This window comes from Chionomys nivalis, chromosome 19 (genome assembly GCF_950005125.1).
Source record: "Chionomys nivalis chromosome 19, mChiNiv1.1, whole genome shotgun sequence".
Taxonomy (NCBI): Eukaryota; Metazoa; Chordata; class Mammalia; order Rodentia; family Cricetidae; genus Chionomys; species Chionomys nivalis.
In genome coordinates this window covers 18911951-18930881 of record NC_080104.1, presented here as the reverse complement: position 1 = coordinate 18930881, position 18931 = coordinate 18911951, and the positions used below count along the sequence as shown (strand labels likewise).

The window sequence follows — 18931 nt, the reverse complement described above, 5'->3', positions numbered from 1 at the left end:
TTTTCTGATCTTTATCCCTAAACAGCATAAGCTCTACTGCATCTTCCTCCTCCTTCTCCATCAACTGTTACTTTTGGTTACCCAACCTGAGTCTGGCTAGCCAGCAATGTGATCTCTGAATATGCAGAATCTGTGGGTATCAGATGACCAGATGTCATTGCTCTATTATATCTTCTCTTAGGGTACCTGATACTCCAGGGGTGCCTGGTTGTGGTAATGCTGGGGTATTAGGTGGAGGTGGGTGACATTGAGAGTTTGGAAACCATGAAAAAATTTAATGAATGTATGACCTCCTCCAGGAAGCGAGAGACTGATAACTGAAGGCAGAAGAACACAATTTGGGAATGCATGGAGGAAAGGGAGTGCTAGGCCATAGGTGTGTGTGTGTGTGTATGGGAGGGGTTACGTTCAAGACTACCAAAGAGCTGAGTGCTCAGACCTTTGTAAATCTGGTGGTTAACACCAATAGCCTTCTGGAGATCAAATTGTATTGTTCCTCATGAATTTAGGTCAGATGTAAGATGGACTGGTTATATGTTATCATAATTTGAATGAGGATTGGTTCTCCTAGGGTATCAAGAAGTATTTGAACACTTGGTCTCCTATTGGTGGTGCTCTTTGGGGAGGTTTAGGTAGTGTAGGCTTGCCGGAAGAAATATATCCCTGGGGGCTGAATTTGAGTATTTATAGTCTCAGACATTTCCTCTTTTTCTCTGTTTTATGCTTATATTGAAGATTGAGGCATTTAAATTCCCGTTCATTCCACACTTGCTGCCATGCCTTCCTACCATGATAGATTCTCATCATTCTAGAGGCATAAGCCAACATAAATTCCTTCTCCTTCTTCCATAAGTTGCTGTCATTATGGTATTTTATCACAGTAAGAGAAAAGTAATTAGTCTATGTTCTGATCTTTGGAGAGAAGCTATTATAGGCTCTTCATGGTCACTGATGATACCAGTATCGTTTGACTGCAGGAGAGATGGAAATTAAAACTCTCAAGGAGAGGTTGCTGTTCATAAAGATGAGCCATGAGGAGGAATTTAAATGCTTATTGGGTAATTGTCAACTTTGAATTGACTATGGAGGTAGATGTCTCTATACATCATCAACTCAGCAAGATTATAGTAGACCAAAATTATGAATTGGCTCAGGAAAAGGAATGGGAAGTAGAAAAGTACTTGTCGCAGCATATTGAGCATGATGGTATTACTCATATTCATTGTAGCTGCTGCAAGGACTTATGGAGCTTAGATGATGCTTATGGTACCAAGAGGCAGAGCCTAGTCCTTGGAGATTAATTTGACTTCAATGAGATTTTAAAACACAGCTTGGTATGTGAAGACCTACTGTGTCTTACATATGGAGCTGTTCAACAGATTTTGCTGCACATTGATAGAACTCACAAAGACCTAAGCAAGCAGTGCCATGAAACCCAAGAACTACAAGACCCTGAGGAACATCACAGGCTAGATGGATGCCAAGACCAACCGCTGCTGCCTCCTGGAAGATGAAGAAGTCTTAAATCCCCACGATAACCTGGGAAGCAGCAACAACATATAAATCTCATAAAAGATGACTGTCTATAGGATCTGACCATTGTTGTGTCTGTAATGAACACCTCCAAGGTTTGAAGTACCAGGGTACCAGAAGTAGGAAACCCTTTCAGAAGGAAAGGCTAGTAGACATTCATAGGTCATTAAACATTTGAAAAAGAAAAGTAAGATGTATTCCAAAGTAGTTCAACTGACAAAACATGGGTAGAAGAGATGAGAGTTTATATGAAAACCTCAGCATTTTAAAAAATCATGACCTACTCAAAGCACATTGTTCATGCCACAAAGAGGGTTTCCAACTGCAACATTTTTAAGCCTGAGTCATTTTGGTAAATAGTATATAGCTTAGAGTTGACTTAAAAAATTCTAATAAGTTATAATCAACTGCTAATCTTTGATTAATAAGTTTAGGATTCCTCTGACACTTGTGTGATTCTCTGTATTGAACCTTCATTGGGCAGACACAACACACAGTAGCCAGTCAGCATATTCAGACACAGTTACCACATCACTTGTTTATTCATTGAACAAATATCTTTTGAATGTTATTGCGTGAAAGACATTAATCAAATCAATGATTAGAAGTTTTGACATCTCATTTAGTCTCCTCTGGATTAGGTTGTACAGTTCATTATTCAGTCTTTCTGTCCCTACAGAAACTGAAAGAGTCACTATTGAAGATGGCTCATATAGCCTGATCTCTGAACTGTGGAGAATCCCATTCCAAATTGGATCACGGTGCTCGTGGGAGCTAATGTATCTATCTCCTTCATGTTTCTTACTTGAATTTTTTCTCTCCTCATATCACTTTCATTTCACATTTATTTCTTAGATGTCTTTTTTAATTTTTCAATGCATTAGTTGCACAAATTCGGCTGTACACTCCTGGGACTCGTGACTCCAACCAGAAAGTGTACAGTTTGGATGATACATAGCAAAGAGCTGAAGAAAAATGTTTATTATTCTAAAGGTTTTTCTAAATATTACAGTTCTGCAGTCCTGACTGTAGGGATGATGAGATGGAGAATTCAAAGCTGGCCTGAAGAGTGAGTTTGAGGTCAGCCTTGACTATATGATGAGACTGTGTCTCAAGCAACAATAATATTAAAAATGTACTATAAAATTCTAAGAGTGGAACATGAATGTATCATTAACTGGGAAGAGGAACAGGATGAGATGCAATGGGGGAGACTAGACCTTGGATTCAAAGTTGGAGCAAACTTCGTACGTGTCCATTCTGGTTCTAAGAATTTAAGTTAAGACTTGACCAGCAGTTAGTTCTACTACAAATTTTAGTAGAAATGGGTGAGGTAAACCTAGGTGTCTAAAACATAAAAATGGAAAAGTACTTCCTTTAAGCTTATAGTGATCTAGGTAATACCACCTAGGTAAATCCTGGGACAGAACAGTTATCTAATTCAAATGCAACAGGGTTTTATGATTCCTCTTATTTCATTAGTAGGGAAAACAAACAAGAAATACCCAGGTCAATGGCTTGCAACATTAAAGCCTATAGTCGTGTGTTAAAGTGACAAGGCATCACAGTAACCTTTCCCTTCATGCCGAGTCATTGACCCACAGCCACAAGAAGACCATAGGCACTCAGTACACACCATCAGAAGTCTCAAACATATTGAAGCATGAAACTTCTTTAATTTATTCTGTTTTATTTGATAGTGTAGTCCTCAATTTGTACTTTGTTGATAACAATTCTGCCTCAATGTCAAAAGGCAGTTTTGTTATCGTGTTATACACGAGACAGTTTAGGCTTTCAAACAGATGGTAAGGAATCAAGAATGCGTTCTGGAAGAAAAGAATCCAAAATTTAAAGGGTCAGTAAGTTCCTAAGTTCACCCGTGCTGAGATACACAGTTTACGTTTGTATTTTATGTCTAACATTTTTCATTTTATTCTAATTGGCAAAGTCATTTTTAATTTCCTTTTGTTTATTTGAAGAAAAAAATCTTAGTCTGCTTCCTATTGCTATGCTAAAACATCATGATCAAAACCAACTTGGGAATCAAGAGTTTATTTGGTTTATAGGTCCCTATCATGGTCTGTCATGAAAGGAATTCTGGCAGGAACCTAAAAGCAGAAACTGAAGCAGAAGCCGTTAAGGAGGATCGTTGAGGAGTGCCTTGCTCCCATGACTTGCTCGCTTTGCTTTCTTAGACACTCGTGACCAGGGATGACATCACTCATAGTGGGCTATGCCCTCCACATCGATAATTAACCAAGTAAATGCCCCATTTTCTTGCCTATGATCCAGTGTTATGGAGTCATTTTTACTATCCTGGTTCTGTCTTTTCAGACGACCCTAGCTTGTGTCAAGGTGATAGAAACTACCCAGCATAAACAGAGTCCCTCACTGTGGCCCAGGGAGACCTGCAACTTGAGATCCTTTACCGAGTCTCCTGCTTGCCCTGCTATTTGCTATTCTAGTTTTTATCTAGATACAGTGGCACATCTCTAATTTCAAGTACGTGTGAGGCAAAGGCAGGGATTCACTTGAACTCAGGAGACCATAACAAGTTTGATGATGTAATAAGGACTGTGTCTCCACACAAATGTTTCCTCTTCATTAATAAACTACTGCATTATGAACTGGGCTTAGATGCATTCAGGTTCCATCTCACTGTGAGAAGTTTTGAGCTTCTCTGTCTCCTCTCCCTTTCCTTTCAGAGCAGAATTATTTGCATGTGGCTAAATGCCATGGTAAAAAGTTCTCATGAAATCTGAACAAAAGGTGAAAAATACAGCCATATGTTTATTGAACTTTAAAAACATCCTCATTTTTTTGTTTCCATTTTGTTTTATTTTCAGAGTCTGAACTTTTGACTAGATATATTTATGTTCTAATAAAGTCTTCAAAATCACTTTCTGAAATAGGCTACACAGAACAAGTCAGGAGGTCTAGGTATTGTTCTGCCACAGTGTGATTCAGTTTCCTAATTTAGTAAAATAAGCTCTGTATACAACACTATAAAAGTTAGCAAGATAGTGCAGGCTGCTATTGGAAGACCTTATCCAACCAGTCTCCATTTTATAAGAAGCCAGATAATCAGCAGTGTGCATAGAACCCTGTGCAAACACAGAGGTCCCCAAACCCAGGAGCATCAAGGGTCAGTGGTGGCAGTATGTTCGTGCAGTAGATCAGGCCCTGGGAGAGAAGCTAGGATCTTCATTCCAGGGAACACTACTGACGTCGTTTCTCCTGGGCAGTAGGAGAAGGGTACTGAGTAGTTCAGACCCAGCAGGTTCTGGGCTCATGAAAGATCTAGGAATATCAAATTACTCAAAACAATGTGTTCTCTGTTGTTAGGAAGTGTACTGCATGGCAGAATTCTTACTGTAGACAATTGTTAAATTAGCCGTATTTTATTCTAGCCCGTGTGGACATTAAGGTGACATTAACTAGTGATTTCAGATACGAATGTTGCTTACCCACTTCCACCACTGAGGTCTAATCTATGCAAAGCTTCTGGTGGCAGTCTCCTAGTGGGCGGTTCTGATCTGCATAATTGTGAACACCGTGGACAGATATGTAGAAGCCTCATGACATCACCAGCAGGGAAGAATACAGACCATGGAAGAGAAGGCTTTTGATATAGAATGGGAAAGTTATCATGGAATTAATTTTTTAGAGCTTATTTATTCATTCATTTTAAATATATGTATGTTTCACCTGCATGCATGTCTGTGCACAGTTTATGTGAAGTGTCCACGGACTCCAGAAGAGGGACTCCAGTCCCCTGGAACTAGAGTTAGATACAGTTGCCATCAGCCCTGTGGATCCTGAGATTCAAACCCGGGTCCCACGGAGGAGTAACAAGTACTCTTAACTGCTGAGCTATCTCCCAGGCACCAACTGGGAACTCTTACTTACGGAGGATTCTTTTCTTTCTAACTCACTATAGAGATAAGGCCCTTGAGGTTCCTAAGAATTTAATCGTGACTGATGGCAAAAATAAGACAATCACGGTCAATTACGTAGGCGACACATTGTCTAACTTGTATGGCTGGATGGCTCTGCTCTTGGATCAGGAGACCTACTCACTGCAGTTCCAGAACAACGGTTGGATGGAGCGCACTTTACAGGTAATTCCGTCCACTGGCGCAAGTTCTTTCCACACTAAGGTGTTCTTATCTGCACTTCTGTGAAGGAATGAGCTGGAAATATTATCTGGTGCTCATGAAGGAAGCTGCAGCAGCAGCAGCATTTTTCTAGTTGGTCTGCTTGTTAGCTTGAACATTTTAGTGTTTCAAACCCATCCCGAATGCAAACCGTGTTCTACTAGAAATGTAGCAATTGGATGAAAAGTTGCCTTTTAGCATCTCCTATCATTTCCTTCCTCCCTCTCTCCTTCCCTCTCTCTATCCCCCACTCCCCTTCCTCTCTCCTTTCTCTCCCCTTACTTCCACCTTCCCTTCTTCTCCCCTCTCTCACCCCCTCTCTCCCTTATATAAGCTAAAACCTAACTTATCCAGTACAGTGGTTTGAAGCCAGAGAAAATTTCTTAACCAGGCCATCACATGGTTCATACTGCCACCTTGTGGCTGAAGATGAATTTACAAAGAGATCTGTCTTCACATTTCTCTAGGCAGTAGATGAGGAGAATGAAATTGCTAGGGTAATGACTAGGTAGAAAGTGGGCACATTTTTCAAGATGATAACAACAACATAAATAAGACATAAAATTAAATTTGAAACAGAAACAGCAATTCAACAGGTTTCCTTTAGCTTATTTCCCCTCTCACACGGTTTGGTCACGCTGTGCCACATGCAACCTGGCCCACACGACTGTAAAAGTTTATCTTAGGATACAGGAAAGGCTTATATGATCTTCTCACCATAGCTCCCAGGAAGGATATTGGTCCCCCTACCTCTCTTTGCTGTCCACTGGGTTTACCATGTGGATCCAAGGGATTTTCCCCAAAGCTAAGGATAAGGATAAGGCTCAGGAAGGTTTGTGTCCTGGCTCGGCACTGTCCTGCCTTGGCACTGTCCTGCCTTGCGATTCGAGGAAGTATGCTCTAGAATAGGACACTGAAATTAACCATCACCAGGCTCTCGGGGTTGAATGAATCACAGAAATAGTGCCTCGTGGTGCGGAAGGTACCCTGGCAGTGTCAGCCATGGCTGCTACGCATGCAGAGTTCTTAACAACTTCTTGCCTCTCCATGCCGTGAGGAAAGCTGTGAATGAACTGCAGACGTGCCTCCTTCTCTATAGCTTTTTGACTGATTCAGAGAAGTCAGTTCACCTGTCTGGGCCATGCTCTCCTCCTCTGTTAGCGGTGGTTATGAGCAAAACGAACCGGGTGGTTTTTTTCAGTCTTCACATTTGATGATTTTGTAGCCCGACTGTGAACTTCATGAAATAGATTTAAATAGGCCTATTTCGGCCCAGAATGTGCAGCTAGCTGTTGACCTGCTCTGATGCCAATTGACTCCCTTCGAGAGGAGAGGTCTCCTTGCTTACCAGTGTGTTTTTTCCTTCTCACTTCAGTATTCAGCAACATTTGACAGCTTTGCCCCCGGAAATCACCTCCTGCTGCTGCATGGGGACCTACCACTTTACCCGAACATCCTCATCAGGTGTGGAAGTCGCCTGGGTCAGTCACTTCAGTCTCCCCCTTTGCCCAGTCGCGACAGAGGCTGTGACTGGTTCTTCAATAGCCAATCGGGGCAGCTCACCTATCTGGGTACGTGCTCACCTATCTTGGTACGTGCCCACCGCGGAAGTATTTTTTGGGTGCATAAAGCTTTCTTTACTCTTGAATTTCAGCTTTTGTGCTGTGAAATTAAAGAATAAAGGGGATAGCTGTGCTATATGTTGTAATTAAATGGGTAGGCTCTAAAATCAGATCACGTGGGTTTAAATCTCAATCTCAAGATTCAGTAAGTAGTGAGTGATAGGTACACGGATACATATGTGCTCTACATCTTAGTCCCATCATTTGTAAAATATTAATAGGACCTTCATTAAACCTGCCGTTAAATAAAGGTTGGTGTGTAAAATTCTTTATAAAAATGTTTAATCTATATTAAATGTTCAATAAGTGTTTGTGATACTACATTAATTGATATATAATTAATATATTAATTAATTAAGAGAGTATTCTATTTGTATAGTAAAATAATTGCAAGTTAAAACTGCTCTGAGATGGGTCTGGATGGCTGGCTCACAGTGGTTAAAAGTACTTGTTGCTCTGGAGGACCTGAGTTTGTTTCCTAGGGCATCTGCCAGTAGCTCCAGCTCCAGGGAATCCAAGGGGATCTAGCATTTGCAGGCAAGACACACATGTTCATAAACCCATAGTCAGACATACATGCGTATACATAGTTTAAAAAACACTGCTTGGAGAATCCATTTCACTCCAGTCAGAATGAATATTATCAAGAAAACAACAGCGAACACCGACAAGGATGTACGGAAAGTGGAACCTTATTTACCTCCACTGAAAATGTGACGTGCTGAAGGCATTATGGAAATCAGTATGAAGGCTTGTCCAAAAACTAAAGACAGAATTACTATATGCTATGGAAAGATTCTAGATCAGTATCCCAGAGCCTCTTGCTCACCTGTGTTTATTGATACATACACTATTCCCAATAGCTAGGAAATGGAGGCAGGCTTGGTTTCCATCAGCAGAAGACTGGAAGAAGAAAATTAATACACATACACAATGGAATTTTGTGTATCTGCGAAGATGAATTCAGTTATGACATTCAGAGGAAGAGGTGTGGAACTAGAAATCATTATGCTAGGCCCAATAAGCCAAGTTCAGGAAGACAAATATCATTTTTTCTCTCATGTCTGAAATCCAGATTTGAAGGGGGTGCATGGAAAGAGAAAAGAGGGTTATGAGGAAGAGGACGTGATCTAAATGGACAGGCGATAGGAATGAGAGAGTGTCATGGAATATGTATGTCATGAAAGAAGAAGGGGTGGGAGCTGCAGAGGGGAGGGGACAGTAGAGGGGCCGAAGTCGGGGCTGAATAGGAACAGAGTCTAACAATGCATATGAAGAAAAGTTACAGTAAGCCCCACTTCTTTGAACGCTGATCAAAACATTAAAAAAAAAAACTTAGAAAACCAACCACCAAATAACTTTACCTATGAAGGCGACAGGCCAGCTGATTGTGGCTGCAGACTCAGGGAACAGCAGAGAATATCTGCCAGTGTTGATGGAAGTTAGCATTGATGTGGCATTTGAGAAGAGAAACTTTGGAGAGTTGCTGAGGTTGGAGGACTCCATGGCATGAGCTACAGATCCCTGGTATGGAGGCCTGAAGGCCTCAAGGCTAGGCTGCTTCTGCCCAGGGTCTTTTAGCATTTATAAAGATGTGGTGGGGGACCAAGGCCTCCATGGGAGACAGACGGGAGACAGACGGTACATCACCATGCAGAGAGAGTTTGGGGTATAGACTTTATTTAGTGGGTTGTGGAAGAGAAGGGAAAGGGAAGGGGGAAAAGGGAGGAAGAAGATAGAGGCAGAAGCTGCCTCTCCAGTAGAAGAGAGAGAGAGAGAGAGAGAGAGAGAGAGAGAGAGAGAGAGAGAGAGAGAGAGAGAGAGAGAGGAGATAGGAGATCTATTAGCCTCGGTGGAAGGCTTGTGTGTGTGTGGGGGGGGGTGGGTAGAGCTTGTCTCTTAAAGGGACAGGGTACCCAGGTGACAGACCAGGCTAGCAGATTACAACAGGGTCAGGGTTAGAAGGTGGAGGAGAGACCCTGCTCCCTCCGTCTTTGCAGTCTTCAAGCAGAAGGACTTCCTTCTCAAGTGTGTTTCCCAGTTTCCCAGTGTCAGTTTCAGGACTGTCCATTTTTGACCTCCTGAAGTCTATCTGGTTTTATTTTTCTATTCCAGTGTCCTCACTGGTCACTGAGAATTAGTGTGTCCACTTGTATCAGACTCACCAATTCAGTAATATGACCTAGTCAACTGGTGGTTAGCCTGTAGATGACTGTTTCACAGAAAATATGTCATTAGTTTAATCTGAACGTTCATTAACTGTTGAGTTTTGTGACCTTTTAGGGTTTAGTAGCTACACTGCTGTTTTGTTGGTGGTGTGGAAGACAGAGGATCTGATAACATGGGTTTCTGCAGTGATGGCTCTGTTATGAATTGTTCTTAATAGATTCTGACAAATTCACCGAGCCTGATCAACACAGCGAGTCTCAGCCCTGCCACAAGCCAGACTTGGCCCTAAGCACAGCAAATAGTAGGCAGTTGCTCTGGGTCACTTGTCTTTCCCACTCGGGCATAACCTTATGAAGACTGGGTTCGACCCACACAAAAGCCTTGCCATGACTGAATTTTAATTCATATGAAGGAAGATTTGATGCTGTCCTGGCATAAAAAGATAACTTCTTAACAAATGCATTAAAATGTATGTTCCTTGCATGGAACTTAGCAATTTCTAGTTCGTTTCTAATATGAAATAATTACATAGTAGTCATGATATAGTGGCATTTCATTTGGTAGGTAGATTTTATTAATTTTTTTTTGTATCAGAATATTCTCATGGTCTTTTCCTGGCCTATGATTTGGAAAGTCAGAGGAAGCCATGGAGGGTTGCTTGAATGTCTAATGTAGTTAAAGACTCATGATCCTTGAGGAGGATGCCCAGTAAGAGCATGTGTGGTCAATATCACCTCTTTTAGACTCTAAGTGAATGGGGCAAATGAGTGACAGCAACCACTTATGTTTCCATTTCTGGTCTGGAATTGAGGTGTGTGCTCTTTCCTCTATTAGCTCCCCATGCAGCTACATTGACTGTGCACATTTGACCGTAATTACGTATATCCTCTGTGTAAAGTTTACAACTTCTGGGTGAATGTGGTGGACAGACCATGGATCCTATAGACTTGTGTGCTTTCCCTAATATCCTATTAATAGTGATGAAATTATCATAGCTGATACTCCAACAAACCCATAGGAAATACAATTTGATATTTTTGTTGCCCATTTGATAGAACCTTACTTTCATCTAGTTGTTTAGTTTTGGTGACCTTTTAGATTATAATTAGAGTAATTTACATAAAATATGCAAATCAAGATTTCTTAGGTGTGTACTAGGATGTGAATCATCAGCTAAGATCTCTATATAGAAGTCTGGACACTGCTAGCTTTCCAGAGGTGTGGCCTTAGGTCAGTTTTTCTGTATTGTTCTTTGGCTTAGCTGCTGTTTCCTTCTGAGGCAGCCTCTTCTGACAACTGGATGGATTTCATTCATTAACTACTTCTTTTATTATTATTATTTTTCATACAATATACATTGATTATTTTCTCCCCCCTCCCCTAGCTCCTCCCAGACGCTCCTCATTTCCCTACCCATTTAACTTCATCGTCTTTCTCAACCACCCCCCAAAATAACAAAAGTAAAAACAAGCAAACAAAATCCAATAAACAGTTAAAACAAAACATAAAGTACACATACAAAAAAAAAACCCTCAAAAACAAAGAAAAAACGTGAACTCTATTACTCCTGGGCATGGGGTCTGCTTCGGAGTGTGGTTGATAAATCCAGTGACCCTCCATTGGAGAAAACTGATTTTTCCTTTGCCAGTGGGTATCAGTCCAAACAGATTCTTCGTTAGAGCTGAGACTTTGTGTTCAGGGCCCTTTCTTTGTCTGGGATTTATATCTGGGTTGAATATTAATTGCTTCTAAGTGGATGATTTTCTGTGCTGTCTGTTTGTATTCTTACCATATCCCATAGTGGGAAGGTTATTTTTTGTCATTAATTAATTATATTGCCCCTTCTTGACTTCATCACATAAGACTTATGGTATCTGTCTAACTTTCAGCCCACACAAGAAAGAGAAAGGACAGAACCCAGGCATTCTAGCTCCTGGCTCTGGATCTATCCACTAGAGTGTGCTACCCACTAAATAATCATTGATCACCAACCACAAAGGATGGGGAAGGGGCTTCTAGGCAGGCTGCAGAAGAAAACTTCTCACTGGTCCCCAGCCACAGTGAAAAATAAACCATGCACATATTGTGACCCTGCCATTTCTCCTTTCCAGTGAGGCTACTTTTGTCTTTGTTCAGCAAACATCTTTATGGAGTGCTGGGTTTCCAGAAACCTCCCGGCCAGTGCTTGGGGCTTAGGGTTTTAATCAGTGGCTGGCTGGCTCTTTTACCTGGGGCATGGTGTTATAATTGCTCCATGCCTCAATACCTTCACTTCTACAAGGAGGTTAAGAATATTTACTTGTCTCTTGGAAATGTGATACAAGCAACTCAAATACGTTAAAGCTTGCTTAGCATAACCTGCTACTCTGGTAATACATTTCTTCATGAATATTTTCTCTTTCCATTAATGTGGTGTCTTCATTTCAGTGAACTCACTATAGTTTCTCTTTGCATGTCTCTGCATGTGTGCTGGTGCATATGTAGGCATGGATGTGGAGACCAAAGGCCAACTGCAGGTGCCATTCTTCAGGTGCCATCCCCCTTGTCTTCCGAGACAGGGTTTCTGAGTGGTCAGGAACTTCAGTTGGCCAGTGAGGCTCACAATCCAGTTCACCCATCTCTGCCTTTCCAGTGCTGAGATTACATATGTATATTCCTCCTGTTCTTGGCACTTTTCACATGGGTTCTGAAGATCAAATTTAGGTTCCCATGCTTGCAAGTCAAATACTTTAACAACAGAGACATCTCCCAGCCTCATTGCTATTTTCTAAACTGGATTTTAAATTACTTGAAGTCCACCATCATATGACAGTGATGTACCTGGCATGATGCTGTGAACAGATTTAAATTCATTCACTTAAATCTATCTTTGGGGGAGACTGGTTCGGGTGGCCTTTCCGAAGCCACTGAAAATATTGTGCAGGGAGTTGATGACTAAGAAGAACGCAGGAGAGTCGTGCTGCTGAAGCCCGGCTTATGACCCAGAGGAAACAATATTTGATGTGGTGAGCTGTAAGGAAAGGCAGTCCACAGCTCTAACTTCTGAGTTATGCTCAGGAACACACGTAACTGTAAAACAAGCATTCTCTCCTGTTTGCCAGGCAAGAGTGCAACTCAGCCAGCCCGCTTCTCCACTCACACGGTTTTGACTGACGGCTCGGCATGTCTCTGCCTTCCCAAGCTACTTTCTTACTACTTCATTGCTGCCGTTTTTCCCCACCCCTCCGGAATGTTTCAGTTCATGGTGAACTATTTTTATTTTTTAGTTACATTAACGCTATGAAATAATTAGTCAGCTAATTAATCTGGTTTACAAGCTTTGTAGGATTCTTCAGCTGTCAGTCAGGCCCAGGCCTGAGGCCTCCATCTAGTCTCATCTCTCTTGCCCATGTGATTTTCGTTGCCATGGCTACTGGCTACATCTGCTGACACCCCACTCTCTATTTATTGCTTAATTAAGAATTTCACGCTCAGCCCTTATCTGCCTCTAAGAACAAGCGCATACTGTTAAGAAATCCCAAATTTAGGCCCAGACACAAGGAAAGTCTTTCTTATGGACTTGGCTCTGTGGAGCCTCTCTAAGGATCCTCTCAGCATCCCAGCCGCCACCCTTCAATCAAAAATCATTAAATGGGGCAGAGATAATGAGCATGTAGCATATCAAAAGAAGGATGTTTGCTTGGTCCAAAGGAGGGAAAGCTGCTCGGCCCCATGCTCTGCCCCACTTCAAAGGGAGAAGAGACCCCTCATCACTGCGGCCTGATAAAGCCTCATTTGTTCTGGGCTTGACTTATGCAGAAGGTCTCCTATGTCAGACCATCTCACAGACTGGGTTTCCCCCACTTCTCGTCCCCACCAATACCGACCCCCCCCTCTGGCCTTCCTCATGTTCGTGTGTCAGCACTTAGGCAGCTGGGTCCCCCAACGCATCAGGCCAAGCGTGTAATCACTGACTCCCCACTCACAATGGCCACTTGTAGGGGGGTGGCCGGGAGGAGGTCTTCATCACAATAGGAACACAATTATTGCAGCTGCTAGGGAGGGCTATGCTTCTTCCTGTAGCAATATAATAGGACTTGCCCAAACCAGGAGGTGAAGGCCGGCAGGAGGTGGCGAGGGGGTGAGGGGAGTGGAGAAAACAACCTTGACTGGATTATTCATATTCTGACTCTTGGAAGCCCGATGTGGAGCCAGTGGGGTTCCAGCAGCTGCTCCTCCACAGACTCTTCTAATAATTGTACATTCTGTCAAGGGTCAACTTACTTTTGACCCTGTCCTTTTATATTGGTAAAAGGCTCTTTAGGGCAAACTGTTGGGTTGTGGCAGGGTGCATTAAATACTCAGAGCCCCCACCCTTTGCTTCCCCTCACCACGCACCCGACCGGCAGCCTGTGATGAATTCATATCAGATGCGTTTCCATTCACAGTTGCCCTCCCGAATTCACACAGCCCCCCGAGCAGAGCAGAGACCATTACTGGACGGGGACATTGTGTGCGGCAGCAGCTGAAGGTCCACCTGCAAGGCTCAGAGGCTCCTATGCTACCACCTTCTGATGGGCCAGAAAACAAAACCAAAACATAGCTTGGCAGACTAGCTAATGCATGTGTTCAAATGTTCCCTTCACCAAGTTAAAGGTTGCTATGTGCTGAGGATCTGGGGGTTGTAGTCTTTGAAATCAAACACGATGTGGCTGGAAAGGCAGATGAATTTTTGTTCTGTGTGCCAAGTTTCTTTGGAGAAAGTGAAGTCACTCAACACAGATGCACTAGAAATCTTGTTGCTAACTTATAAGGTCCTGAAAATAACGATGTTTTCTTGAGTTTGAGGCTAGGTTCATGACCACGACAGCCTTTTAGCTCTCCTGTTCTCAAAGCAGTGGCCATCATTTGAACTCCTCCATGTTTCTGTGTGCCCAAATATGCCATGTGCTTCCTGGAGACGGAATCCTGTGAGGATATAAGAAGACAGGATTGAACTGCTCTGCAGAGCTCTTGGGAGCATCTGTAGGAAGGGCAGAATCATAATCTTTCACAAAGCGGTCGCCCTCCCCATGCCGAAGGCCTCTAAGGCAATCTATAGCATTCTAGTTAATAAATTAATTTACATTCTTATAGAAAACCCATTCTCCAAAGATCCCTAAGGTCTTTACCAGTAATGTAGCTGATTGACTTGAAAATATACTAACCCTTACAGTTAAAAAAAAATCTAGATAGTGGGAAGAAGCTTGTGATGAGCAAAAGAATTCTTTGCTTACTAGTTATAGAAGTCTCTGTTCCAAAAGAAAAAAAAATCAAGAGGGGGAACAGAGAGAATGAAGGAAGAAGTGGGTGAGTGGGCAGAGGGGAAAGAGCTGGGAAGAAAGGAAAGGAGAGAGAAACATAGATGAGTTATTATGAATTTTTTCGAAGTTATAGGCTTAGGAAGATGATTCTTAGTAATGCTAAGTGGAAAACCATGATTGACACAGATCACAGGTGAGGTGACCTTGATTCCAATAGAACTGTTCCGATCCTAGGTTCTGTGCTTTTTCTTTTCTATTTTTCTATTATCCCACCCACTGTCTTTTTAGAATTTAAGGTCGAATCCTTACCCAGGTAAACCAATTCTTCTATTTGCAAGAAAACCGTGTATGTTTTAGCTGGTGCCAGGTTCAGCTACATGACCCCTATCCTTAGACTTTTGTCCCATTCGTTCCTTTTTTTGTTGCCGGCTCAGCTGCCACAGCCTCCTGAGACCTGGGATCACAGGCATGAGCCGTCACACCCAGCCCTTTCCTCATACTTTCATGCCCTCTGTCTTATTTGCTTAATATTTAAAATTCACTTTTTTTGTAGTTTTAAAACATAACCTTGTCATGCGCAACACCATTCCCTAAAACTATTGATATTAATGGGATACTTGTATCTTTCTAAAATACCTGAAATGTCAGTAGCCATTGAAGGAAACACGCTATGCTACCAAAATCATGCCTATGCATGATAATGTCGCTTGCAAAGTTTTGCCTGATTTCTTCCAGTTACTATTGTGACCACAGGGGTCTTTCCCATGAGAGTTTCTCTTCTTAGTTGAGAGGAACACCTGTTCCCAAGTCCAAGCTGTGTTGTTGTTAAAGTCCACAAGAAGTTATGTACTTATGTAAATACTGTTTTTTTAAAATTTATCTCATGGGTAAACAGAATACTCATCCCCAGATCCTTCTGAAATTTGTGTGTGTGTGTTTGTGTGTGTGTGTGCACACTCACACACGCAGGCAGGCCCAAGACATTGCAAATGCCTCCACACAAATATGGTACACACTGTTCTGAGTCAGACCCATAATTGTTATTGTTCTCTACATTAATTAAGAAGGCTTAATGAGCTGGCTCTCAGGACTATGATTAATGCAGACATATCTGTCAGTCTTGATTAAGTTATTCTAAAAATATTAGCAGCTGCCCATGAGTGAATATTACTGGAGGTAGGAGAAGGCTCGAACATAGGATTTTCCTCTTTTTTCATAAGTACCTTCCAAGGACCATGAGTTGTGAGGGAAAAAATAAGTCCCATAGCTTCTTAGTGATGCCCAAATCAGGCAGGAGTATGTATTATCCTATGACTCAACTCACCTTGGCACTCAGCAGCAGGTAAGTGCTTCCTGCAGCTAAGTCAGAAGACAACAACTTTGGTGGCATGAGGTCAAGTTTAGGGCTCAGGAAAGTTCACAGCAGATCCTAAGAGAAGAGATAGATGCAACAGTCATGGCAGCAAGAATGGAAACACGGAGAAAGGACCAAACACAACAGCTCTCTTAGAAAGCCAGCCCTGGAAGGCACTGGCGTACTCTTCCTCTTAGAACACTTAGCTACTTACTTTCCCTTCCAAAACTTCAAAAATGCCCTAGGCTTGCTTAAGGGAAGAGTGGGGGATACTCCCTCCCCTCTTTTCTAGGACTCTGGACAGGATAACATTCACCAGGCACAACATCTTAACTTATACCACCTCCTGTATATCTGTATAACTGTCTTCTTTTTCTCTTTTCAGGAGCCACTTTCTTTCTTTCCTTTTTTTTTTTTTTTTTTTTTTTTTTTTTTTTTTTTTTAAAAATATGCCTGTTTTTCTCTTAGATGTCTCTGTTTATAGCAGACTTACTTATATCATATAGCATTTACCAGAAGAGTTTGTCACCCAGTGACCCGAACACTGTTTCTGAGGACCACTTCCTACAGTCTGGGAAAGATCAACAAGGGGGCTTCCCTTATAAACAAAAATGATTAGCCACCCTCATATTTCAAATACAAAATTGGAAATCACAATCTCAGTTAAAACATATGCACAATATCACAGCTTGGATAAGGTATTTAAACTCTTCCCGAGTCAATACCCATTCTATTTAATGGTTTTCATCCCTCCTTCTCTTTATTCAAATTAGGGACGGCGCTTCACATTTACAGTCTTTTGAAGTTAAAACATTCAGTAAAATTAAACAGATCTCCTTAAGTCGTGTAATACTCTTGCTCCTCTTGATGGAATACAGCTGGAGAAAGAGCAACACTAGTGAAAAACAATTTCTGGAGCCTTGTTAACAGGTGCCAAGAATGATGAGGATGCCATGATAGTGGTACCAACAACAGCTAATATTTGCTTCCTATGTGCCATGCATTGCGTTATATTTCTTCACTCTATAAAACACGATAAGTTTCTCCTTCAACCCCCCCGCCCATATTCTGGTGATGGGAATGAGGGTCAGAAATGGCCAGTTGTTCCTATGTAGAAAGAGGAAGAGCCAGAATTCAGATCTCTGCTATTGGGGTCCAGCACCCATGTATTCCCCACCATCCTCTGTTGCCTCTTCAGACTCAGAAATGTTTGAGAATGTTTTGTCATCTGAGCCATATGTGCATACCCAGAGCTCACTCGAGTCATTCAAAATTGAAGTTTGGGAAGCCCTACTCTTATGATGATTTCTTTCCTATTGTTTATAACTTTTCTCTGCCTTCCCCGATCTTCTGAATCTTGCCCTCATAACTGAGGGATACTCTCACTGTAATAAAGTGGAAAATAGATTTTCAGTATACTTTTAGTTTTGCAGTGTTTGTTTGGGTTTGGAATGACACTGGATATACCAGAGGGAATGCGTAGGGGATCACACTGGAGGGGATGCATTGAGGGGGTCACACTGGAGGGGGTGCATTGAGGGGGTCACACTGGAGGGAATGTGTAGGGGGTCACACTGGAGGGGGTGCATGAATTGTTTTTTCTCTAACTTTAATTTTTTGATCTGTTTAATGTGGAGAGTAATTACTATTTTTTATTCTTCCAACTGTAACTCTTATGCTATTGTTCTTTAGTTTTTGAGGGTTTGATGTTGAATAATGTGTGTGAAGTTTTTTTTTAAAGTCTTCTGATATGTACCTATTACTACTTTCCATATCTCTAGCTGTGTCATAAGAAACAGACAATGCATTCACTGACCATACATGTACAATGCTGCTGAAGTCTTTGCTGTCTGGAAACCATGAATAAAAGTGACTTTCATAACATCTTTAAATTATTTCATTTCCATTTTCAGATGTTTCCTGGAATACTTTTCTAATCTTAGAGATTGACTAGGTGGTACTACTTAATGCTAGCTCTTACAGAAAGGTCTTTTATCTTTGCCATTATTTTCATGTTTTCTAAGGATATTTTTTGCCCGTATTTTCCTTTCCTTTTATTCCAGTGAAAACTGACATTATCATTATTACCATTATGACTACGCAAATGACTATTCTTTCACATCTCTGGGAGTAAGCAGAATGCCTTTTAATGGTTTAGTCTGAGCAGCCAGACTAGAACACTGTGGATGTGAGTTTTGTAAATCAGTCCAGGAAAATAAAAACTTACACATGCCCAGAAGCATCCCACCTCAGAAGGTACCTAAGAAAATGAAGTCCCAGACTAAATACTATGGGTTTGAGTGTACTTCAGAGGTACATTGCCTGCCCAGCAGGCAAGAGAGTTTGGGTGGTTCCCCAACACTGTAAAACAAAGCAAAATAAAACAAAATTTAGAGATGACCTTAGTTACTGTTACAATCCTGAATTACAAATTACTATGACATTATTAGTTATTGAGCTGAAAACAAACAAGATAAATATCGTGGTGTGGAACTAGTATCGGGTTTTCATGTTAGCAAGGCACAAACCATGCAAACAGAAGGGAAATGTTAGACCTTAAAGGAAAAGGTGAGATGGTTGGCTGGTGACTTATATTTTAATATGTTTATTTTTAATACAATCTTCTCATTTTACATACCAATCCCAGTTCCCACTTCCTCCTCTCCTCCCACTCCCCCACCTTTCCCCCACTTCACCTCCATCCATTTTTCAGAGAGAGGATAAGGCTTCCCATGGGGAGTCAACAAAGTCTGACATATGACTTTGAGACAGGACCAAGGCCCTCCACCCTATATCTAGTCTGAGAAAGGTATC

General features: G+C 41.6%; 1 protein-coding gene across 1 annotated transcript in view; it reads left to right on the top strand.

The window, feature by feature from the left end:
• The window catches only part of Pkhd1 (PKHD1 ciliary IPT domain containing fibrocystin/polyductin), a 428039-nt gene that overhangs the window by 233560 nt on the left and 175548 nt on the right, over positions 1-18931 (top strand). Inside the window, exons 48-49 of the mRNA XM_057751507.1 lie at positions 5474-5654; positions 7066-7261. Coding sequence (XP_057607490.1) covers positions 5474-5654; positions 7066-7261 — 377 coding nt within the window. The remainder of the gene's footprint in view (positions 1-5473; positions 5655-7065; positions 7262-18931) is intronic.